This window comes from Mycteria americana, chromosome 16 (genome assembly GCF_035582795.1).
Source record: "Mycteria americana isolate JAX WOST 10 ecotype Jacksonville Zoo and Gardens chromosome 16, USCA_MyAme_1.0, whole genome shotgun sequence".
Classification (NCBI taxonomy): domain Eukaryota; kingdom Metazoa; phylum Chordata; class Aves; order Ciconiiformes; family Ciconiidae; genus Mycteria; species Mycteria americana.
The window spans coordinates 13,636,254-13,661,909 of record NC_134380.1 but is presented as its reverse complement, the minus strand read 5'-3'; the positions used below and the strand labels follow the sequence as shown (position 1 = coordinate 13,661,909).

General features: G+C 47.8%; 1 protein-coding gene across 5 annotated transcripts in view; it reads left to right on the top strand.

Annotated features, from left to right (window-relative positions):
* Window positions 1–15,369: 15,369 nt before the first annotated feature.
* Window positions 15,370–25,656, top strand: part of RPTOR (regulatory associated protein of MTOR complex 1) — a 164,022-nt gene continuing 153,735 nt past the window's right edge. For all 5 annotated transcript variants that reach the window (XM_075518484.1, XM_075518480.1, XM_075518479.1 and 2 more), the window contains exon 1: window positions 15,370–16,069. In XM_075518484.1, coding sequence (XP_075374599.1) covers window positions 15,908–16,069 — 162 coding nt within the window. In that variant the 5' untranslated portion in view covers window positions 15,370–15,907. The remainder of the gene's footprint in view (window positions 16,070–25,656) is intronic.

The window sequence follows — 25,656 nt, the reverse complement described above, 5'->3', positions numbered from 1 at the left end:
AGTGCGTGTGTGCGGGTGTGCGTGGGGGGGTGTGCATGTGCGGGGTGTGCGTGGGAGGGCGTGCGCGGCGGGTGGAGGGGGTGGTGCAGTGCGTGTGTGCGCGCAGGGCCGTGCATGGAGCGGGTCCGGGGGTCCGCGTCCGCGGGTGCCCGCGCCGGGGGGCGGGCGCGTTGCCGTGGGGGCCCGTGCGCGCTCCGGCCCCGCCGCCCGACAGCAGCGCCGGGGGCTGCCGGTAGCAGCCGCCGGAGGGGCCCCGCGGGCTCGCCGCGCTGCCGGCCGGGGCGGGGGCTCGGTGCCGGCGGGGGGAGCGGTGCCGCTTCCTCGCACCGCCCGGGGCTGCTCCCGGCAGCTCAGCAAAGCGTCTCCCCCCGCCCCCGGGCACCCCCGGTCCTGCTCCCCCCCCCCCCCCCCCCCCCCGGCCCGCGGTCCCCCGAGCGGGGCAGCCCCCACGGCGGGGGAGCGCGCAGGCACCCCTGGGCTCCAGGGCGCTCCGTGGGAGGACACGGGGGGGCTGTGGGGCCGGGGGCTCTGCCCTCCCGCCCGAGCAGCTCGCTCGCAGTGCTGGCAGTCGGGGGGCCGACGGGCGGAGGCTGCCGGCCCCGGGCGGGTGACGGGCCCGGCAATGGCTGCGTCTCCTCGGGAATAAGGTGCAGCAAAGTGATGCTGGCGCCCAGCTCTGCTATGGGCATAGGAGCGCAACTGCTGCTTTTCTTCCTCCTTTTTAATCAGGAAAAAAAGTCCCCAGGTAATATTTGCATCTCTCCTTGGTGGAAATAGCTCGCGGCCATCAGAATTGCCGCTTTTCTCACCTTCAGCACTTCAGCCAAGGCTGATTCCTCTTCAGTCCCGGAGAAGCGAGCGTGCGGCTTCTCCCTGCATTTGTTCCTCACAACCTTCCCTTGGCCAAGACCCCTGAGCACGAGCAGGACCGTCCCGGCCCCCGCAGCCCCAGCTCCTTGAGGCTCTCCTACCTGTTGGTTTTATCCTTGTCTTCTCTCCGTGGTATTGCATTGTGTTAGGAAATACCTAAACTGCTAAGAGGTTTAGCTTGCAGACTGCCTGGGTAAATGTGCTTCTGATTTTACCATAGGTGAATTTGGTCCTCTCGGCTCAGTTCACTGCCTGCTCTACCCAATCTGCACTGCAGCAGTCCATATGGCTGGAGTATTTACATAATGCCAAGTTATCCTGTGAAATATGAAGCAATTCATTTTGATTAGCGAAGTGGGTCAGTAAAATACAAAGGCTTTCAGTCTATGGATCCGCAAAAGATGAAGTACTACCACTCCGTGGTACTTTTTCCCCTTTTAGCTCCCCTCTGATGCGGGCCTGACGAGCCCTCTCCGGGAGCTGGAGCACACGGAGCTGCTCACCGCAAGACCTGTGACTGTGTGACTCAGTTTGATGCCTTTTCTGTTGCAAGTGCTTATCTAGCCCCAAGAGTTTTATGACACACTACTGGCATAGAGCGTTTCCTTCTCAAAGGCATCTCAGCTGCCTTTGGGAGGCCCCTTTCCGCAGCCAGCAGTGCTCAGCGGGTTACGGGTAAAACAACGTTTCATGGCCAAACCCGGAGGCTTGGGGTTGCCATCAGGCACAGCAGAAAGAGGACGGCAGGGCTGGCGAAGCGCCCTGATTCTCTGCCGTGGCTGGGTATGGCTGTCGATGCCCAGCCCAGGGAAGCCAGGGCAGCGCCGGGACAAACGCGGCCAAGAAGTATGGAGATGTGCCGGAGTGCTCGGCGCTTCTGTGGCACCTTCGCTAGGATCCTGTAGTGCTTCGGTTGCTGTCTTCCGTCAAACCTGTCCCCGTGCTGATGGGGACTGCAGAGATTTGTTATTTGTAGCCTTCCTAAGGCTGCTGGTTCTCATTGCTGATCCTGCCCCCGCACAGCGGTTCAGGGCCCCCTGAAACCTGTGAGGAGCTCACCTCTGGTGCTGCGTGCTGTGCTTCAGGAAGTTCTGGGCAGAAATCTGCATTTCCACTAGGTTCTTCACTTCTGGCTTTATTGCCCTGGTTACTTTTCCTCCTGTTTGCTCTCTGTGCCGTGTAACACTTCAATGCAACGGGAATGGAGCAGAGAGGAGTCAAGGAGGGGGACAGGCAGGATGCGTTTTACTGGGCAGACCAGTCTCCCTTTTGTGCTGGTTTGGTTTTGGGGTTGGTTTTGGTTGTTGTTGTTGTTGTTGTTTTGGGTTTGTGGGGTTTTTTTTGAGAAAAGGGATGCTACGGAAAAGGCTGGAAAGACTGCAGGTCTAATTCTTCTGCCACAGGCAGGAACGCAAACCAAAGATAATGTTACTGCAGGCAATACAATTACACCAGTGTAGAACCGGTCTGAGAGGCAGCTGAATTGGTTCCCACTTCTGTTAACATCTGCATGGTATTGACAAAGCTCTTCGTGTCACTGAACCAATTTAACCAGGCATCTTTTGTCATCCATAGCACATTATGCTGCGATGAGCCCAAGGTGACAGGTGCAATAAAACAAACACTCTGATACTATGGTGATGGAGACGGTATAAATACCTAGATAGGAAGAACCAACAAAGCTGCACTACAAGCGATAAGCAAAATAACCCCCGCGTCTCCTAATGCAAAGAAAGAACTAGAAAATATGATCAAGATTTCAGCTTTCCCAGAATCACTGAATCATGCAGTAGGATCCGTTATTGCTTTTGTGGATTTAGGAGCTGTATGGGTATAATGGAATAATGGAGCCCCTATTATTTTTAACTCTTCTCTTGCCTCTTCCAAAGCGCTCTCTGTAGCTAGCTGATTTATCGCCGTAGCTGAAAAGAGCTGAGCACAGCTATCAAGGACCCTTGAAGATGATTTAGTTCTGAACAGGAGCCAGCAGGCACATTTGTATTTGTGATGGACGAGTATCGTTTTGGACGGTGCGGGGTGCTCCCTCCGGGGACCGGCAGCCCTGTGCCCTCTGCCCCAGCCAGTTGTCCCGTGCAGAGGTGAGCGATGTAAATAGTCGATCTGTTCCACGCCAACCTTTGTGTGAGAACAGCAGAGGTACAGATGCATAAAGGACATTTGTTAAAGTGGACAAATCTCTCTAATCCCAGGAGCTGGAGCCCTAGGGACCAGGGAGTGGAAGCTTTCTCTTCTGTTTGTGCAGCCTGCTGTACATAAAACATCTCCTGTGGGGTAATGCTGATTCCGCATTTAAGTCTCCTCTGCAGAGTGGGAACAATATGATCCATTATGGGATGGAGACAGCTTTGCAATGGGAAATAGTAGTGGGTAGACTTCACCACGCGAGAAACCCAGCTCCTTTTGTTCGTGCACCGAGCTGGTACGCAGCTGAGCCGCTGGTTGTGCCCGTGTTGTCTCTGAGGTTCCCGGAGGGATCGTCCACTCCAGCCCCTGCCTGCACACCCCCATCCCCGACATGCTTAAAGCAGGACGTGGCAGTGGCTATGAGGCTGTTTTGTTGGGTTTGTTTGGGTTTTTTTAATATAAGGGCTTGTTCTCAGGGAGACTACAGCAAGGACAGGACCTCTGGTGACACTACAGCACCGCTGCCTGTGCGGAGCCCACGGGTGGAGGCAGCGGGACCCCTTCCAAAGCCCCTTGCCTTGCGCAGCCAGGCAAGATGCACGAAACCAGCACACATCTCTGAGCTGCTCCATGGTTAAGTTTGCAGAATTGTGTAGATGCAAAATCTTTTCTTCACGCTTCCTAGAATCTACAGCTGCCATTAGAACAGCTTGAGCATGGTGTGTAGCTAGTACAAATACAGCGTGTGCAAGGTGGAGTATTCCCTTCTGTAACAGACAAACACTTTGGGCTGAGTTTGGAAATTTGCTGCATTTTGCTGCAGTCTTTCTTTGCAGATCTCTCCCTCTCTGTTTCTCTCCCTCTCTCTCTCTCACACACATTCAGTCTCTCCCCTTTTTTTCTTCCCTTTCTTTCATTGTTCCCATCTCAAAAGTCGGTTTCCTTCTAAATTGCCTGACATTTACATCCAGTGAGAATGAGGAGTGTGTTCTTTGTACTAGGAGGTCTCAGTGATGCTATAGGGACACAGATCCTTTCATTACAAATAATTAATTTAGCTATATATTGCATAACATCCTAAAAAGCTTTCTAGGGCAATCTCCTGCTAGCTGGATGCACAGTTCCTATCAATATTACATTACATTGGGGTACAGCAGTTATGAAGTTTCATTAAAAATTTAATTTGTGGTTTAAAACTGCAGCATTCCCTTAAAAGTGTAGCAGAGAAACCATTTTGGCTGCTTAAGGACTGATCTTGCATTAGCCAAAATTGCAGGGAGAGCTGCAGAAGGGGCTCGGTAGCGTGTTGATACTCCCTGCGCAGGAATCCAGCGGGCTGGACCAGGAGAGGGAGGGAGCTCAGACTTGGCATCTGGCTATATGGTGTCCTGTTGGGTTCCTGCCAGCTGCGAGATGCTTTTTTTGAGTATAGAATTGAGCATTAACCTGTGTCTCTGGTTAGCAGCCACATGCGAGCACAAAAAAGGCCTTACCCCATTCTCAACACACCCCCCTCCAGCCACGTACACCGATCTGGGGTTAGGTTATGCGGGAAGAAGGCGGCAACTTCTGAGGAGCGCAGAACGAGAGAGAAATACGTGCTGTGCCCTGGGGCTGTAGGGCAGGAGCTGGTCTGTAACTTGTGCAGGCTCCTGGGGAATTAGCTGTGAGCCCAGGAGTCCCAGAGGAGAGGGTGCTAATGCCTTTGCAGAGATCACCGACATCCTTCTCCGCTGTCTTACGCTGGTGCCAATTAAAAATCTCCTTACCGTCAGTGAAGTTGTCCTACAGCAGGAACTGGGAGACGGGAGGAGGAATAGGGCCTGGTATCATGTTTTGTTAATGAAGTTTTGTTGTGACGCTTCAGCAGCAGATTTGAATGGAGGCAGGTTTAAAACATCCCACATCCGCCTCTCAGTTTCAGAATTGATTTGTACAGTAATTTCCACCCCTGTCTGTGCACACACACACACACACACCAGAAGAACCAACAGCTTTTCCTTCCAGACCATCCCTCAAGCCATTTTTCAGCTTTCTCAGGATTTACCTGCTGTAAGCGAAAGCTGGGTGCCGGCTGCCTGATGGATCCGAGCTTCTCGGCAGGACATGGACCTCCCCGTCCTGCCCAGGCGGTGGGACTGGACCTGCTGCTCCTGCCCACAGCCTGGGTCTAACCCAGGGAAGGTCCCGTCCGGGAGCGCAGCGCTGTCCGTGTGGTCTGCACAGAGCCTGGCCTCTCACTGAAGCACCTACAAGTGACAAACTGTGACTCTATTGATTATAAAAACCACATTTGTCATTTTTTTTCGCCCTGCCCAACAAAGAGGGAAATTTGTAACGAGAGCGGGGTGTTTCAGAAGTCAGCACAGTCCTGGTGTTCGCTGTAGGTCTCTGCAAAAGATCGCTTCCCCTCCCCCCGGAGAGGATAATAATGGGGAGTGGGTTCCTAAATCCCTTAAGCTTCTTTAATAGCTTCAATATTTATCTGTAATCCCGCTGGCGCTTCTGAACAGGAACAGCCCTGTGTCCCTGTTGCTCTGGGGCTTCTTCCCACCTTGCAGCGTTCCCTTTTCCCAGGAGAAAAGGCAGGGCAGGATGAGAGGGAAACATCAAAAGGCAGCAACGCTGTTGGTGCCCTAGTTTTTTCCGTGATTATTTATTATTTTGCACAGTCTCTTGCTCTCTTTCTCCCACGCTCTCTGCTCTATTATGTTAATGTACGTGGAGGCTGGGCATGCCTCCGCGCACACCTTTGGGATGGAGTTGAAGGGAGGATGGATGTACGGCAGGACAAGTCTGGAGGGAGTTCCGGGCGCATGCAAGGCAGATGGACGGCTAGTCTGTGTCGGGCAGATATGTGTGCAAGCGCAGGTATAGACGCAAGCCCTGGATCAGGGAGCTGGGAGCTCTGCGTTGGCACCTGCTCCCGAACAGGGAGAAGCTGGAGCAGAGACGGGGGGGTCCGGGAGAGGCAGAGCTCCCCCAGAGGGAGGAACGCTCTGGTCCCTCGTGGTGGGCGAGAGCTCTGATCGTCTGTGCCAAGGTCAATTTGTGTTTGTGCTCATGATGGTGCGGAGTTAAAGCACAGCAAGGTTTTAAAGACAGGAGAGATAAAAATGCTATAATGCAATGGGAATTCATTGCATTTGCCTGCTGTGAGGGCTGACCCTTACCTAAAGGGTAGCTCTTAGTGGGGGAAAGGAGCTCTTAGGACATTGAAGATTCTTTGCTGGCAAGGATGCCATTAGGGCTGGGTATGTTATTGATTCCTTTTCAAGATCTGAGGCTTAAGAAGCTGCAGAGATAGTAAGTGTACCTGGAATGACAGAGAAGCTGCTTCCAGGCAGTAAGTGAAGCTGGAGACATTTTGGCTGGTATGTGGAGCTGGCACTTCTTGGGCTGAAGATGCAAGGAATGGCAGGAGCCCAGCGAGGGCCTTCCTAGGCGGTTCTGAACCGGGACCGGGATGGCAGTGGAAGCCCTGAAACACCGTCTCCTTCGGAGGTGAAAGATGGACTTGCAAAACTCTGGGCTCCTCCGCACCTGGAGCAGTGCACATTTCTTTTATTATTTGCTACGGCGTTTTGCACTTCTGTAATTGCGATGCCATCCAAACTTGAGAACATCAGCACTGCCCTGCTTTACTTGTGCACAATAACAGTGTTGTCAGCATGTGGTCTGTGGGGCCGATTGCCTTATGCTGTGACTTCTCTGGGCTTTTCTGCATGGGTAATGCAAAATAAATTAAATCATGAATCCAGAATATGCTAGCTATGCTGCACTGCTTCCAAGGACAGAAGCTCTTGGCATGGTCTTTGGAAGTGGAGTAAGCTTCTCATGCTTGCCACATCCTAACTGTTCAATCAGCAGTTTAATGGGAAGTCATTAGTGTACTATAAATTCACACTTTATATTTATGTAGTGCTTATTTTACCATGTAGAAAAGGCTTTACTTTCCAGCTGTATGGATGCTCCCCAGTGTAAATGACAGGAAGAGAAGTTTGTGTATATGTTCGTCTCACTTCCATTAATTATAATGAGACTAGTCATGTAATTTCTTAGAAACCTGCTGAATTTCAGCAGCTAACATATCAGCCATGAAACCCACCAAGACTTAGAAAATAGACGTTGATCACTGTGTCACTCTGTATCAGGAATTTGAGTTTGAAATATCCTAGGCATAAGGAAAAGGTTTCGACTGATGTATTTCATGGGAATGGCAAAAAGAGAGCTAGAGAAACAGGCCGATTCCATGGGTAATTACATTTCCTAAGGGTAGGAAGAGATTTTTGGGTTTCTCCATCTAAAACAATGTTAGTGGTTAACGCCACGTGGGCCAACCCAGGCTGTATTTTTTCTTCATAAAACCAAAGCGTAGTGGTTCTGATTCTGAAGCAATCTCTGCATCATGGCGCAGGCATTTCCAAAGGCCGCTCCATGAAATAACTCTCGCATTCCCAAGCCCCAAAAGAAGACGGTTTGAGAACTTCCTGTAAAATGCTGAATTACTTCGTAGTAGCCAGTTCAGCTCTGGTTAAAGGGAATGCCGAGTCCCGCCTGCCCTCTGCGGAAGGTGTGCTTGGCAAGGTAACTGCAAAAAGATACAGGACGTTTATGCTTTTGGCAGGCTCAGAAGGAGCCAGCAGAGTTCACTGGCTTCTATTTCTAGTGTATTGGGGTGGTTTTGTCGCTGAGTCAGAGCTGATACTGATCTATAATAGCTACAGAGTGTTTAAGGAAACATTTCTGCTCTTAATAATGAGAAAACCAGTGAATATCTGCTGAGGTGACATCTATTGTGTTTTTAAACACACATAGCCTGATAACCTAGCAAATTATCCAGATTGCAAAGAGACAAAGGGAGATAATGATAACAAATGAGCTTACATTTATGTAACGCCTTTCATTGAGATGGATAGCGAAGTGGTTTGAGAACTCTATTAACGGCTTCTACAAACTATCTAATCTATCGTATCCCCCAACGTATTGAGTGCAGCTTCACTCAGGCTTTATGAGAAAAACATCTCCATTAAGCAACCAATTTTTGTCAGTCTTCGGAGTGGTCATTTAAGTCTCCCCTGTGCAAGCAGGAACGCAGAAATCTTTACATTTGTCGGCGAACTAAAGCCACCTTTGGGGTGAAATGCAGCTGTTGCTTCACAGTCTAAATTACTTCTAACTTCTTTACTACCTTGTATCCAAGGATGTCAAATACACTCATTAACTAAACTCTACAGCTACTGATTCGTCAAGAAACTTGCCCTTTTATAGTTCAGTGGTGGCAAAGAGAAAAGATAGAACTCCCAAATTTTCTGCTTTGAACTGTTGCATCGCCTCTTCTTTCTCTCTCTCCTTTTCCTTGGTGACAAAAAATTCCCCTGGTGGCAAAGCATTTCTTCCACTAAAAGGGCAAGGAGAGATTTTTCACCTAGTATTTATTCTGGCCTTTTCAACATGAGAAGAGAAGAAGAATCCCTGTCACATTCGTAATGGAGCGCTCCTGACTAAGACACAGCTTTGCACCCATTTTATGTCTCCCGTAATTTTAAGGCAGTCTGAGTGTGTTCATAACAGCACGTTGCATCAGCATCGGGAGCCGGGGGCACTTAAGAACAACCGGCACGTAAAGTGCTCTGGCCGCGGTCCTCAGCCCTCTCTAAGTCCCGTCTGCACCTCCTAGAATAAAGGGGCTGCTGGTTTCCCCCGTGTCGGCCGCGGGATGCTCCAATGCAGATGCCAAAGGATTTTCAGAGGGGCACTTGTGTTTTTCTTACAGGGTAGAGAGGTGGCTGCTCTGCAGAAACTGCGGGCGGCAGGGCCCTGTGTTGAGCGGGGCGGTGTGACTACGTCCGTACGGATGTGTGTTCCATATGGATGTATATTCCCCTCTCTGGAAGCAAGACGAGTTGGGGTAAGACTCAGCGGCCCTATGGTGGTTTCCTCTGCTTCAGGTTTGATTCGTCTTCTCTCCTCTGTCTTCTCAAGCAAGTTCTTGTCTGGGCAGGGGAAAGCCTCAGCTTTGCTGTTCCTCCTAGGCACCGCCCGGGTCCCTGTGCTGGAGGTGAACTGCTTGGAAAGCAGAAGCTGCGGCAGCAGTTGCTCACGAGATGGTGTTTTGTACCCGAGCGCCTTTGGCAGGCAGGCGGGTGCTCGGTGAGCCCCATCTGACAGGTTTAATGCTACAACCGCTGCTTCTCAGCAGCGCTGGGGCAGCGCCTGCACGAGCGCACGCTTCCCCGCCCATGTGTATTTAAAGGAAACGAGTTGGGAAGAGTGTGGCGGTGCTAGGAATAGACTCGTCAGTCCTCTTTCTCGCAGAGGGAGGTCACTGGGATTCTTTTACAAGATGGAGAGTCAATTTTATGAATCACTTTTGGATGTGTATTGCATTTGGCACGTAACATCCACCACCCCCTTCTCACCTGCCTCCCGATCCCTTCCTCCCCAGGCTCCAATTCCCGTTTCCAGCCTCAAGTTCGATTCACATTTACTGCAAGGAGACAAGCGCGGAAGTCTATGTGCTGTACATGCATAAATAATAGAACTGAAATCATAGTTAGTTAAAAATAGATATTCTTCCTAATAAATATTTTACCTACTGTCTTTACGATATAAAGCTCCCCTGACTGAAGTGTTAAAACAAACCTTGTTGTGAGCCCCTAAATACTTAAAACAACCCCGGCCATGGCTGTACAAATAAAGCTTGGCTGAGAGGCTGTGCGTGGGGAAGGTATGTGTTCGCAAGCGTGAGCATATAGACAACCACCTGCTCTTAAAGCCTTCGGAAAGGTAGCCCTTTGGCTAGGGGCACAGACCTTTGCATCTGACTTCGACTCATTTGGTGACCTGTGAATTTGACTAATGAAAATTAAAGATAGTATCTCTCCTGATTTATGAATAACGTTCTCCTTTCCATACCTTTCTTTCTTCCTGCCCAAGAGTGGAATTAGAATTAGCTGGCTGAATAAGGCAGAACAAAGGACGCTGACAGAGACTGAGATAGGAGAATTTTTCATTAAAAAGAGTGACAGGTGGAAGAATTTGTCCAAGTGTGTTTCTGGAAGATAATCCTTCTGCATTTTGGGTTTTAGGACATCACTTAATGTGCCTTACCTGACATGGTGTTTCCACTCCCTGGATTCCCTAGGAACAAGGGTTTCACAATGCCACTTTAATCGAGAACAGATTTGCTAAACCAGGGCTCAGCTTTATAAAAGATAAAACTAGGATTGAAACACAGTGATCCGAAACACAGCGAGCTCCCAAAATGAAGTACAGTAGGTGAAGTTCTGCCTACGAGCATGAGTGTGTGCCTGTGTTTTAGGGGGGTGCAAAGCCAGCTAGGCAATAAGCGCCACAAAGAATTCAAAGGGAAGAATTCAGCCGCGGGCAGGCAGGTGTGGGAGTGCAACAAACAAATACAAACCAGCTAAGGTGCCGTCAAAGGGAGCAGGAGCCGGAGCATCTCCCTGCACTCGCAATAAAAGCTTCCTTGGTGCTGAAATGCGTAGGAGAATAAATTAACGGGGCATTTGACTGTGGGACTCCCAGTCGTAGCTTCAGAGCGCTAAAACATAATGGGCATTCCAGACTGAATATAGTCACGTTTTCCTTGTTAGGCAGGCAGAGGCCTAGTCAATACAGCCAACCAAGTTGAGGACACAGCTCGCTTCACCCTGCGATTTTCAGATTAATTGCACTGCTAAGCTCTATTGACTGACTTGACTAGATCTTCATCAACGCTAACGGAAGCCCAGACGCCTTGCTTAGACACAGGCACCTACCTGGCTAACACATAAAATCACGCGACACATGCAGTGGTCCAGCAAATGTGGTCTAGATGAGATTGCAGCAAGTTGGATGGCGATACGAGCTATCGAGGGCCGCTGTCAACATGGACGGAGCAGGGTATCCCAGAGATCCGTCTGGGGCTGGGACCTGCCTTGATAACTTCCACTGCTGCCTTGGACGAGCGCTTAGGAAGCACGCTTACGAGATTTTCAGACTAAAGCTGAGTGTGCCTAGAGCGTGTCAGAGGACGGGACTGGAATTAAGAAAGGTTTGGACAAACCAGAGACATCTACAAAGATTTAGTTTCACTTCAGTATGGAGAAATAAGCTGTTTCTCTGCTCACTGAGGGTAGGAATGAAGTACCTGCTTTAACGTTAAGATGGAAATTAGCTGTCAAGGGTACATTGCCTGGAGCAGTTATGTAGTCTCCATCGCTGGAGGTCTTAAGAGCCTGTGATACTGTAGAAATATGAACTAAACATTATAAATAAATAAATCAGAACATTAAGAACACCCACACAAGCCCAGCAGAAGCACATACGTAGCCTAGGTTCTATACTCTAGTGGCGTGGGGCTTGCCATGGCCTATGGACGTTGCGAAACATTTTGCCTGAGTAAAAGCTGCAGAATTTTCTCTGTCATGAAAGAAACCAGGACCTGACACTGGACTATGGAGTGAAACGAAAAGAAGTCCAGGGGATGGCATCACTTGTAATAACTAATTTTTATGGAGATATAAATGGAAGATTATTTATGTCTCCCTTTGGTTCTTGCCCTGTGGAGACCGAAATAAGGTGAGTTGCTTTGATTAAAGCATATAGCTGCAAATGATCAGAGAGCTCATGACCGCCACCCTGAAGGTTTTCATTATCAGAGAGCAGGTGCCATCAGGGCCAAGTGCTTGGCAGTGCTATTTTTGAGCAAATCAATTCATTCCGATTTCCATCAAAACTTGCAAAATTAGGAATTCAAATGGAGACTGATCCCCACTGACCTGCAGCATGTGTCCTTTAGAAAAGGATATTTGCGAGGCTTATTCAGAGATTTGATAAAGTGCAGATAATTTTTTCATTTGATATTTACTGGCTCTGGTCAGTTCAGAAATTCCCAGTCACAGATTTGCTAAAACTAAATGTTATGCCCTTTTCATCACGCATTAAAAAATAACATGTATTCAGCACACAGAATATGTCATCCCAGCCGGGTCTCAGAAACTGTCACGAGAGCAGCCCCCGCTTTGCCGAGGTTACGGGTGCTCTGCCGTGCTGGTCCCCATGCCTGCGCCGTGCCGGCTGGGGGAAGCAGTAAGTCACCCCGTGGGCTGGGGGTGCCGGGACCCCAGCCCTGCCGGGGTAGCTGCTCCGGGGCGGCGCAGTACCGCTCTGTGGTAGGTGGGTACACGCACGCTGACCGTGCCCTGCCTCAGCCCGCTCCTGGCCGAGGCGGTATTTCCTGACTGCAGGCTCTTACGGTGGTTTATCACCCACGGACACAGCACAGCAGCCTTAGAGAGGTCATAAGGAGCCCCTGAGGTCCCTGTTCGTCAGGCAGCCAGCCCTTCCGGTGTTCCTCTTGTTTGGGTCTTCTGCAATGCCCCGACAACGCAACCCAAATCCAACCCACTACGCTTGGGGGGGGCAAGGGCTCCATCCTGAACCACCGCACAAAGCCTGTGGGGGAATATTTGTTGTGAAAACTGTGAGAAGAGCCTGTGTGCGCAGCCCCGTTAACCAGCGTGGGAGCTGGCCCTGGGCTTCCTGCTGCAGCGGACAGGCACTGGTCACAGAGCCTGCAGCAGGCGTGTACCTACGGGCATCTGCGTCCACAGGCACCCCCATAAGCATGACTGGTTTTATTCTTCTGTGGGAAGGTCTATACAGCTTGATCCAGTACAGTGTGAACGTAAAGGGCTGCTAAGCCAGCACTCTGCACTTCTTTATCCTGCCAGTAAAAGGACCGCTTGCGTGTAGGGACCTTCTATCAGCCTACCATTCCAAGGCGAGAATAATTGTAATCTGTCAATTTAATCTGTTATTCTGCTCAGAATCTGGGGCCAGAGGGCTGACCCTGCGAGGAAATGGGGGGTCCTGATGGCTGTGACATGCATCATCATATACTGCCTTTGGTATGGAGAAGCTGGCAGCAAAGGGAGTCCTGGCCAGCAGTGACAAGAAAGGATGCAATTAAACCGGGCAGGGTGGATCCACAACGGGAACAGTGAAGTGGAGAGCCGCAGGTCTCGACTGAGGTCCTCTTGGGAAGTGCGTGTCTGGGATAACGGGAGCATTGCAGGTCAGCGCTGATGCATTCAGAGCTGCGCGGGAAGTCTGCTGACAGCCTGCTCTCGCTGTCTGGTTCTCATCCCGACAGCCAAGCCGTCACTTTGGCTCTGCTCTGAGGAGTCTTCCTCCTGCCACCGTCCCTGTCCCCTTCCCCCTAGAGCCCCTGTCAGGTGGAACCGAGCAGAGATGCTGGCGTGGATGGGGTGAAAGCACTGGGAGCACTGGGAGCCTCAGGGGAGCAGGGCAGCGTTTCAGAGAAGCCCCTGAAATCAAGGGGGAGGACGTGGCTGCGCAGGGGATGGGGGAACGCACGGCTCTTCCAGCACAGGCTGTGGACTTCGCCTGGCCGACCGTGAAAACACACAGCCCTTATCTTAAATAATCACCGTTTTAAAGCTGCGGGTATGGGAAGCGAGGCAGATTTGTGCTCTCTGCCCTCTGGCAGCTGTGTCCTTCAAAGGTATTTTCGGCGGCAGCTCCCGAGGCCGCACAGCAGCACGGTCTGGCAGGGTGGGCTCCAGCACGCGCTCCCTAAAGCTGTCGGGAGCCGGGATTAGCGACCTGCGCTGCCCAGCGCGAGGGTCCATCTGTGCAGCCGCGGCGCTGGGTTAGCTGCCCTGGGCGCTCCAGTGGCTGTAATTTTTTCAGGTGGTGCGTTGGGATTGTTACTCCCATTTTGTGTAGCTGCCGTTGGTACGAGGAAATCATTAAAGGTTAGCAGAAACACAACCATAAGTGCTTTCTATGCCATGGCAATTCATTTCAGTAACAATCATATAGTTATGATCAGCCATCAGCATAAAGCACCCGTAAAGCAATGAATCAGCTCAGTCAGTAAATCAAAGGAGCAAAGGCAAATGTTGGCCACCCCAGAGCCTCCAAGAAACATTATTTTCCAATCTATTGTAGAGAACGGTCTTTGCATTTAAAATACTTCATGAATGTAAACACACTGAAATTATTAATGAGAATTAATATGATTCTATAAATCAAATTATACATGTATTCTTTGATTTCTACTTTGAAATAATTTTACACGCTTAAAGTATTACAAATATGAATGCAGTCGGACTTGATTACTGCTAAGAGCAAACACTCCGAGGAACTTCATTAGGAGCAATATTTGATATTCATTAACCTTCAGTTTATTTGATAGCAAAGAGGATATATTCCTGAAATAACACATTTGCTTTTCCTCATATATAGAGCGAACGTGAATCAGACATAATTCTGCTGGAGTCTATTGTCCAGTTTCACCACTCCCCTGCTCTTTTGCCCCAGTCTAAACGACCACACAAGTGGAAGTGAAGGAAGGTCCGAGAACCGGCACTACCGGAGGAGCAGCCGTGCCTGCGCCGCGGCAGGGCGCGTTTGGGGAAACCAGGACGCACCAGGGCAATGCTCCTGCTGCTCAGAGCCAGGAGCGTGACATCACAGATTTATTTTTATCTCTGTTTAAGATGAAGATCATCAGAACTGCCACCGTAGGGCCGGGTGGTCTGGAAGGCTCGGTATGTCGCGCAGTCTTGTGCTGCTTTAAGTCATGGAAACCGAAGTCACGTTGACTTTGTGTATTCATTTTTCGGCACCTCGAAGGTAATCAATGAACTTGTCCCTGCAGTGTGGCAGGAGGGAAAATCCCTGGAGGAAACGAGGACATCGCATCCTGTGGCTCCTGAAGAAGCCCGTGGTGCACAGGCAGCCCGGCGGGCAGCCAAACCGAGGAGCCGGCGGCAGGACGGGGCCCTGCCCTTTTGCTCTCCTGTGCAGCAGCGCAGGACCTTCCCCCGGCTCGGGACGGAGGGGCCGCTGCCCCCGGGGCTGGGCGGCTCAGCCCCTCGCCCTCCACCCGAGCAGCCCCTCGGGCGCGCTGGGGCCGGGCTCCCCGCGGGCGCCTGTTCTGCCCTCGAAACGCCTCTTCCCCGCACCAGCCCCAAACCGGCCCCGTCCGTGCTGCCCCCCCACCCCGGGCGGCCCGCCGGGACGGGCTGTCGCTGCGCACCGCCGACATCTTGAGGCCGCGCACGGCAGGGGAAGGGCCGGGCGAGCCGGGGACATTCAGCCAGGCGGTCCCCGCCCGCTCGGAGGAGGGCGGCCGGTTTTAAGCCCTGCGGCTCCCGGGGGGGCTCCCGGGGGGGCTCCCGGGGGGGCTCCGGGAAGGCTGCCGGAGTCGCCCGGCCCGCGCTAGGCCCGGGACAGGCCGCGCTGTAACCATGGTAACCGCGGCTGGACCGCGGCGGCCCGGCTTGTCCCACGCGGCGGCCCGTAGCGCGGTGCATTGTGGGCCGGGGGAAGATGGCCGCCTCCTTGATGTGGTGGTGAGAGGAGTCGGGCTCTCCGGCGCCGCAGGACGAGTCTCCCCTTCTCCTCCCGCCTCCCGCCCGCTCCCGGTCCGCAGCTCGCCGACCCTCTCTCGGCCCGCCGGTGTGCGAGGGAGCTGGGAGCCGCGATGGGCCGGGCGCGGCTCCCGCCGCAGAGAGTGCAGGGCCCGCGGGGCTAGAGGCGCGAGTGGAGGCCCGGGGCCCGGTCCTCACCGGCACCTCGGCCCTCCGCGGGGCCGGACGGCGCCGCCTTCCTCGGAGCCCGGACGGGGCTGCTGTCTGCGGGCGGCGGAGGAGGGTCGCCAGGTGGAAGGCGCTGCTTCCCCCGGGCTCGTCCTTACCTGCACACCTGGGAGAGGAGCCTCCCTCTGCCCTTGCCCCGTCCTCCCCCCCGCCAGCCCGCCTCCGCGCCTCCACCAGCCGGAGGGATCCCTCGGCCCCCGCTGCGTGCTGGGCTGGAGATTGCTGCGCACTTGTTGCCCGGCACTTCCCCTCTGATGGAGTCTGAGATGCTGCAGTCGCCTCTTCTGGGGCTTGGGGAGGAGGATGAGTCTGACCTGACTGACTGGAACTTGCCTCTGGCCTTTATGAAGAAAAGGCATTGTGAGAAGATCGAAGGCTCCAAGTCTTTGGCTCAGAGCTGGAGGATGAAGGACCGGGTAATGCTCAAGGGCAGGATGGGTTTTGGAGGAGGAGTGGGGGGGACAGGTGGTGAAAAGGGAGGAGTAAGTGCTCAGCGGGCTGCTGTACTTCAAGCAGCAGCCCGCTTTCGGATGAAACGCTGGGTATGTGATCCGGTAGTCTAACTTGCCTTTAGTTTGTGTGCCTGTCATGTGGTATTAGGGGAATCAAACATGTAGATGGGTCAAAAGTGGTAATTCCAAGCTCATGGTAATACACTCTTTCAGTAGCTCCCTCATTTAAGCTCTTTAAATGAAATTTGGGTACTCGGTGTTTTTCAGGAAAGACAATAAAATTAATGAGGTCTTAAAGAGCTCTGTGGGTCAGCAGGTTAATGATGCAAGCACAAGGTGCAATAAATGTAGTCATTACAGTTGTCTAGTGGTGAAGATGCAGGGAAGCTTTGTGGTTTTGAAGTTTGCCACTAGCATGTTATGTGGAATATAAAATTAAGGCATTCTGTGTGTGGAGGGAAACTGAGATTATGTGATTTTGGAGGCAGAAAATAGTTATTAGATGAAGCACTTACTGCATTAACGCAAGGTGCTTCTCTTTTGCTTGAATATATGTTGCATATTAAACTGATAAAGCCAAGTGTGTCAAAGAAGGATCTCTGCCAGGGTGTAGGGTGTTGTGAATCCTGTGTTGCGCCTATGTCCCAACTTAAACATTGGAGTTAAAAGCAAACAAACAAAGCACCTGAGAAATGCCATGGATAATCAGCTCCGCTCATTCCATTCTTGGAATCTGCTTTGGGTTACAGAATTCCTTAGGTCTCAAAGTTGTTTTGCCCATAACTTTTGTGTTTATGAATATGTATGAGGGTTTTTTGGTGACCATATTTCTGTTATGTTTATGATCCCTCTTGTAACACTATGGAATAACTTGGGAACTGCTGTTGAAACTCCCATCCTGTAATTTCTTTCCAGAGGCATTATGACCAGGCATGAGGATGCTATACATGAGTCTAAATGTTCTTAGAGGGGTGTTCACCTAAATGGTTATAGTTCTCAGAAGTTCTGGGGAAGGCTCTGGCTGAACCAGAATCATTTGACTGTGTAGAATCATGTACTAAAAATTTGACTTGGCAGATCATTAATGGATCGAATTGAGATTTTTTTGGATGTAATTTAAATGAGCCGCAGAACACAAAGCTATGTGGTATGTCGTCTTTAAAGGGTTTTGGCAAAGAAGAGATTTTTCTCTAGTAGACTGTGGAGGTGTGATGAGCTTGCTGATCTATTTTAGTGATCCCTCTGCCTTCCTGTGAAGCTTCCTGTTCACTTATTTCCTGATCTGCAAAGTTGTCTTTTTCTAAATCGGGAATGACTTTTACTTGATCAAGATAATCAATAGGTTGTACAGCATAAGCACGAGTAAAGTGGTAGTAATCAGCTGTCTTCTCCATATTTGTTGTTAAAAGTTTCATGTGCATGTTACAGCCAAAGAGAATCATTTCAATGAAGACAAGAGCAGTGGTTACAGTGATCATCACAGCCCAGTTCCTACTGTCCTTATGCCTATGGAGTTACAGTTTCTTCTTCTAAGCATCCTCTGTGCTGGGAATGGTGTGCTTTTCACAAAATAGCCTGCTACTCGCTGTGAATGAGCTTGGCGAAATCAGGCCTCCAAGATATTGAGCCTTATTTTTGTAAATGAAGAAAATAAGAGCAAATGTGACATTTTCTGTTTAGTCCTTCTGTTTTCACCGTCAGCTTGAATCAGGTAACTTTTCTTTATATCAGGATCAGTGGTGCTGCTCATATGTCACTTGTATCTGGACAGCTTTATCAGGTATTGTCTGGACAAGCTTGCCATTGTGTATAATTACTTTTTGCTTAAGAACAGGTTCATAGGAATATATAGAAAGCACATAAAGACATCTGAGAGAGGAAGAGAAGCTGATTTGAGAATGTTCAGTCTCATTACTTTTAAATCGTAACAGTTATTTTTCATGTCTTGTATTTTATTCAACTTTTTAGCTATCATTGGATGTCTCTGGCATTTGATGTGATATAACAAACTTATCAGAACTTCAATGGTGAAGGAAGGGGTCTGCAGAAGGGGTGTTCAGAATTCTGTACAGAAAATGACATTTGTTAAATATTTTCCCCCAGCTGACTCAGGTTAGGTTAATCCTGCGAAATAGTTCATAAAATCGTATAATCTGGTTTGACCTTGTGTCACATGAACAGAACGTAGAAGACTAGCTTGCTAGCTCATGCTGCTGCTGTTGTCACGTAGACCAACTGAAAGTGGCAGTTTGAGTGTAACGGGTTGGTCCAGCAAACCAAGTGCCGTAATAGAAATGCAGGGACTTGAGATTTGTGGGGTTTTTATTATGAAGCATTTTGGAATAATAGTCTGAGGGAAGACATGCAGTAATCTGTCAGCCTTTACTGGCAGGAAGTATACTGACCTTTTGTTGATTTTTTTTTTTCTTTTTTTTTTCCTTTTTTTTCCTTTTTCTGATTTCACTTTACTGTTTTGTTATATGCTCTCTGGCATTATAAAGTAGTTATTCCTCTCATCTTGTTTTTTTAGCTGTCTTCAGAAAGTTTCCTCTCTTTCTTTTTTCTTGTTTTAGAGCATTATTCCCCAGTGATCAGAATTTTGTGTTGCAGCCATGCTTGTTTTGGTCAGCATTCAAGGCCTCTGATGTCTGTCTATAGCTGCCAATCAAATTAAAGTCAGCACGTAGTCACTTCCCTCCGGTCTCAATCTGACTGTGGGTCCGTTGCATTCCCCAGTTTCCTTTACCTTCCTTTTCTTGTCTCTAGCCTCCTTTTTCCACAAGCCGGGTCTGATTGACTTAGCTGTGCTCTTATTGTTGAGATGCTATTGAAAGAGATTTTCTTGAGGGCTGGAGGGGATATACCTCTTGGTGTGAGCTGAGAGTGTGGAAAGCATTCCAGTATTTTGAATTTGATAAATTGTCAAAGCTTAGGATGGGAACCATTATCTGTATTTAAACACACCAGCCTATCTCTAAATCACGAAATTCTCAAAGGTTAACCAAAACCAAGGCTCTATTTGCCTGAGTTGCAGGTAAATCTGTGGCATTTTTCCCCTATGAATCATGAAAAAACACAGGCAGTGGCAGATTTTGCCCTTATTCATCATCTTGAGTAGTCCTAGGGAGTGATCCTAGCTTTACTCTAGTTATAGGAAATGATTCACTAAGGTTTGGGAATGGAATTACTCTTTTTTTCATCTTGCTTCACTGCTCTAAAAAACCCAGAGTTTATATGAACTTGAAGGTTCTTTAGAAGGCAGGACTCTCATAAGAGGGAAGAATCAAATAAGAAAAGTAACGAGTGGTAAATCTAGCTAAAATAACTGAACATTGTCTTGCCTCCCCCCGCCCCTTTCATCCAGAAGGACTGCTCTGAAAACATTTAATCCTTCATCTCCTGCTTTCATGGACTACATATGCCATCAAAGTGACACTGCTTTGATCTATTATTTATTTAAAGAATATTTTTAACACAAGAGGGTTGGAATTATGCTTTGTGTATTGAATTAAATCTCACAGCCTCAGTAGCAACCAAATAATGAAACTTGATTTAAATAAAAAGATTTCAAATACACCAGGTTTTACTGACAAGTTGCTACTAAATTCAGAATATTTAAATTAAGATTTGCTGTACTTATATTGATTTCTAAAATAAGCAGAGAGCAACAAAGCTGGTTGTAATAGTTTTACTTTAACATTTTTTTCCTGCTGCCTCATAACTTGCTGAGTGAGAATTAAATCCTGTTTTTATGAGAAGAGGAATACACAATTAGGTTTCTATGGAAATGCAGATTAAAGCAGGACCGCATACAAATGCGCTTAATTCAGACAAGCAGAGTTTACCTGCCTGCATGGTGAACGTTGTGTGTGTCAAAGGAAATTAATGAAGGATAGTAGCATTGGAAGTTTGTGCGCATCATTTCAGCTTGAAATAGCTGTTTCAATCTAAGGAGGCTTTCCAGGCCTCCTGGAACGTGTGACGGACGTGGCTTGGCTACTGCTTGCTCTTAGAGCGCTGGAGGCTCATCTGCCCCATCGCTTCGAAGTTGAGTTTAGTGTGTTTCTTGTGAGCTGAAACAAGGCAGCAGGGATCTTGTGGGGGGAGAGGGTGGGAGTTCGTGTTTTGGCAGCAGCCTTCACTTTAATTTGACTTATTCCATCTTAAATGTTTCTTTTCTGTTTGCTTCTGCATGATCACAGACTATCAACTGTGCTCATGTTTAGGAAACTCATAACCCAGTAAGTAGTCTGGGGTCTAACCCAAATGATATGTAGCTTCCCTTCTTCCCCTGGTATGAAGATAAACGCTGAGGAAGACTATCTTGGAGCACTTTGCTTTGATACTATAGTGTGGCCCTGAGAACTGGTAATGGTGTGAATCTCCCTCTCTTCTAGGTCAGTGGTTGAAATCCATTTTAGTTCAATAGTTACTGGAAGCGGCAATTGCTGTCCAGCGAGGTGTGTGAATTGAGTGGTAGCGGAGGGAACCTGCTGGTTTACAAACGTCTTTAAAAACAAAACAAAACCCAGCTTCTCCCTGAACTGAACCCCCTGCTGTAAGTAATGAGCACTGTCATCCAAGTTATAGATTTGTATCTTCTCTTACCTAGAACAAAGATCACTTTGAATTAAGATGGTTGTGTATTGATCGGATAGAGTTGGGAAGCTCGCGCTCTATCTACCACTATCTACAAGTGGTTTTATGTCTAAGCAGAGAGAGGACTTTGATTAACAGCTCTGAAGAGTACAGCTAGTCACATATTTTGAAAGAAGAGGATCTTACCTTCATACACCAGTGGGAAACGCTGAAGCCTTCAACTTGGTCAATCTCTTTCTCATCCTGTGAATTTTCTCACTTCAGCTGAGATCTAGGGGATGTAAAATGAATATTATTTGGTAGCTACTGGCAGTGCAATCCGTACTTCCCATGAATGCTCTACTTAATCTCTTCCAATACCACAGCTATTGTGTCAACTTTAATCAGACCACGCTAATGGTAGGACAATGATGTGGTAATTTAGTATTTTGCTATGGAGGGCATTAGGCTTTAACTTCTGTTGTATACTTAATTATCTTAGGTGGAGCGTTGGGATAACTCCATTAGTTTATGCAATTTCTTATACTGAACATAATCCAGGATTTGATTTTTCATAGTATTGTTGTGAGGACTTTTTGCAAGATGATAAGTAATTTTTTTATGATGGTTGAACATAGGGAATAAATGCGAATTTGCACATTTGTGAATTTCTACTTCTACTAGTTAGGTGGGAAGGAAAATAGTTTTTGTAAATCTAAAATTTTAATGGCTTAATATACAGAAATGTCCAGGAATCTTATTCCCTTAAATAGCTTCCTGAGAGTGCTTCGTTGTAATTACGTTCGCAATATGAGTAATAAGTGGTAGAAGTGCAGTGTAATGTGTGGGAAAGGAGCTGACAACATTATCACGTGCAAAGATAATTTTAGACTGGGGAGAGACTTCACCGTTAGCAATTGGAATGACAGAAAAGAACTGTATCTGTGTTTCTCCATTCAAAAAAATGCAAGGAGAGAATACATATTATATATATGTGCTTCATTTTTTGTATTGGAGACTAGTGTTGCTGCGTGACTGAGCGTATAGCATTTGGAGAGGAGTTAGGCACTTATTGCTACTTAAAATCAACGTATATGTTGTGGTGGCTAATTACCCTCCTGCCCCCCAGTATGTTTGTAGAAATTTGAAGGGCCTGTGAATAGCAGACAATGAAAAAAATATACACCTTGAAAGAGATACAGAAGTGCTGGACTATTCTTGCAAATTGCATACTTTAATTAAAAAATATTTATCATTGTATGAGGCTTTTCCTCTAATTTCTCAAGTGTGGCAAATGTTAATAAACATTGGTAGAACCCTAGTGCAGTGGTGCGTCACCAGATGGTAGTGGGCTGCTTTGCACGAAGCTCTTGTGGAGAAAGCTGTGAAACATCTGTTCTGCTGACAACTACCACTTCTTTATTTTGGCACTGTCTATGTTTCGATAGTTGAGAGACTGAAGGTTATGTGAATGCTTTAGAAATGCTTTGTTAATGCTTCTCTGGTTCTTCTGTTCTCTCTGCCTTTGTGTAGATAGAGAAATTCAAGGACTCCAGGCTTCCTTGGAGTTTCATTTTTGTTTGTCTCCATGGGTTACGTAGGTTTTCTGGGAAGTTTTGGAGTTTTGGTTGTGTTTTTCTCTCTGAGATGTTGTTTTAATTGGCTTGCTGCTGTGCTGATCTTCTACCCTTGAACGTTTCCGAAGGTGACTGTTAGCATAGCATGGCTGTGGATAACTGAGGGAGGCTATCGATTGTTCTGTCTCATAGCTTTAACTGGCATTTCCAAGTAGATTTGATAAACCCAAGATGTTTGTCTTGCTCTTCTATTCCTCTATAAAGAATGTACTTTGAAAAATTATCTAATGAAATACTTAACAAAACCAGAGTCCTGTTAACAGCGTTCTTTAATACAACGCTGTGGTGTGGGATACAATAGGTGGTGGATGGGCTCAGGGCCTGAAGAGTTCTTTTTTACCTTTTTGTCTCGGTGGCTCTACCAGTGTTTCTACCATCACCAGTATTTTTACTTCTGTCTTTGTATTTATTTAGTTATTCTTGCTGTGTTGGGGCAGGGTGATGTACAGCCGGAGTAGCTTTTGGTGGGTAGGGGATGAGAGCGGTAGTGTAATTAGTGCTGTACTCTGCAGAACAGTGCCTCAGAGGTGTGTGAAATAGTCTGTGGTGAAAGCGATGATGTGAGTCATTCCATCCCTCGCTGTGCAGCCTGCCGTCTGGATGGAGCTCTGCATTCGTGGCTGTCCCTCTGCTTGCCTTCCCTGTAGTCCGACAAAGCCTCAAGAAGGGGCACAGTCTACAGCACGGTTTGCTCTGAGAAGCTTGATTGTCTTCCCTCAGTGATTCCTCCTCTCATGCCCATTATTCCACGGCACATCAGCAGTAAGAAGTTTAAAGCCCTTGAAGTGATCAGGTGGTTGAGCCTTATTAGGCAGGGAGACAGTGTTCTGTACCGTACGGCGCTCAAATACAACCAAACGTCTTCATCTTTATGTTCCTGACACTTCAGCTGAAATGATGGACTTGATCTTGTCCTTGTCATTTTCTCCTACTTGCTCCTGCAAGCTCAGGAAACTTGCTATTTTAAAAAGTTATTTTAATTTAGTGAAGTTGGCTGTGGCTCAGGGGCTCCACTTAAAGGGGACAGTGTGATTCCTGATCAAATGTATGTTGTATGCAATGTAGTATTGACTTGATGAAGATCTAAAAATGTCTTCCAGGAATAATTTGAAATACTAGTTTGTAAGGAAGATCTGAAGATGAGGAAGTAAGTCAATGCATAGGAAGATGGACACATTTTTAAAGATAGTGCTAGACAGGAGTGGCAATGTGGTGGAATGATGAAAAGAAGCCTGTACAGAATGCAAAGCAGAGAGAGTTGTGTTGAGGTGAGAAGGAAAGCCGTTGTCGCAGATCAAATGAGGAATAACATCTAGAAAATGCCTCTTGTTGGTTCTTTTTGCATATTGTATAAAGAAAGCAAAGATCATAGAAGTAAAACATTTGCTTCCTATTACTTTTCATTATTTATAAGAGATGATTGGCAGGGACAAGAAAACACCATTTTGGTTATATGCATCTAAGCAGTGGTTGAAAGGCAATATTTTGATGCTTTGCTATGGCAGAGTGAATCGGCCTACTTGACTTTGTAGTTTTTAAGCTCCAGAGCAGTTCTGTCATGCACGATTACCTCTGATCTCCAAGGGCACCTTCGGAAGCTGAGGTTGCCGGGCCATAGCACGTCGATTGGTATTATTCCCTATCAGACAGAGAAGATGCACGCTGTTCTCGGAGCAAGTAAATAGGAAGTGTATATGTATATCTTGGGTATTGATTGACAGTAGTAATTCATCTACAAGTGTAAGCAGTGCTTGTAAAGCAAATAGTGAAGCCAGCAGTTAAAAGTCTGTTTTATGAGGAGCTGTGTTAGCATTAATGACTCCTCTTGAACTTTGTGTAGTAAGCTGCATTCACTGGGTAAACGAACATGTCGGACATAATAAACCTCTGAAGAAAATTCATAGTATTATTGCAGAATACAGAGGTTAGAAAAGGAAAACAAACACTAAGGAGGGGTTGATCTAGGAATCCAGTGTATGCTGTCACAACAGTCACAGCAAGAACCGACCTTTTGGGCTACAGATGGCTGAAGACTACCTGCAGAGGTGTTGAATTATTAATGTTAACTTGAAGTATTTCTTTGCATTTTACTATTTTTATCGCTGTGGAGAAGCACACTGAGATTTTTTTTTCCCATAAGAATTTATTTCTCTTAAACTTTGTATAAAAAAACTTCCTTGAAACTGAAAGCTCTTCCTTTTTAGATGTTTTACCTTGCAAATGTTTCAGGTGAGCTGAAGAGGACTGGCACATCTCTCTTCTTTTGGTATTTGACCCGCTAAAGGGAAGATAGATTAAAAAAGAAGAGCACCACTTGATTCTCAATCATTTCATACAGTCTGCTGCGAAATGAGTGTAGAAGGGTACCAAATTAGAGCTTGACGGTGTACGTGACTGCTCAAGGGGCAATGCGTCAGACTCCACTTCTGCAGCAAGGATCTATATTCCTTCTGCCTGTTCACCGGGTAGCAATAAAGTCATGTACATGTGGGATACGTTCTGTCTGAGTCACCCCCTTCAGAAACCTTTCTTCGATTTTGTGTGCAGTTGTGTGATCAAGTGGACCGGGAGGGTCAAGGTTTTGTCTGCCTGTTCAAAATTTTCAGCCTTTTCACCAGCTGATTTGCAAACTGACATTCCTCAGGGGTGTGTTTTCTGCCTAAGCCCTGGAAATGATGCCTGTGCTGTTAGAGAGCACCCGGACAAAGTGGTGCCACTTGTCACCTCTTGTCTGGGAGTCTGAGAAGCTGCCAGACGTTCAGGATGCCCATCCCCTCCCGTGGCTGATGGGCCGTGAGTCCCGTCAGCCCCAGAAGAACCCCACTCAGTTAAGCAGGCAGCTTGCTGCAAGAGGCCGCCTTGCCGTGGGAAAGCCTGCTGGGTGAGGGTGCAACATATAAACACTTGGGAAAGAGAAAACATGGTTTTCTGGGTGTTGCAGAATGGTCCGTAACTGAAACTCCAAAGGGAGAACAATGTTTCGTGTTGCTGAATATTGCTGTTACTGCTCAGTGTTGAGAACTCCTTGTTGAAGTACTTAATGCATGTCTTTCAAACAGTTAATGTTTGAGAGTTGCCTGTGGAACACCTAGCTGGTTTTGCACTAAACCTGTGTAAATGTATATAAAGAAAAATGTCCAAAATAAAGTCTTTAGGAAGGGAATGAATTTACTGAACAAGCCGGCAGAATTGAGCCTGCTGGCCAGGGAGGATTCCCGAATGAGACGGATATGAGGATTTCTCAATCTGGAAATCTGTCCCAGTATTTGTATTTAATGCTGATAAGTTCACCCTCAGCTCTGTAAAATAACATAGCAGCATATATTTTATGTTTAA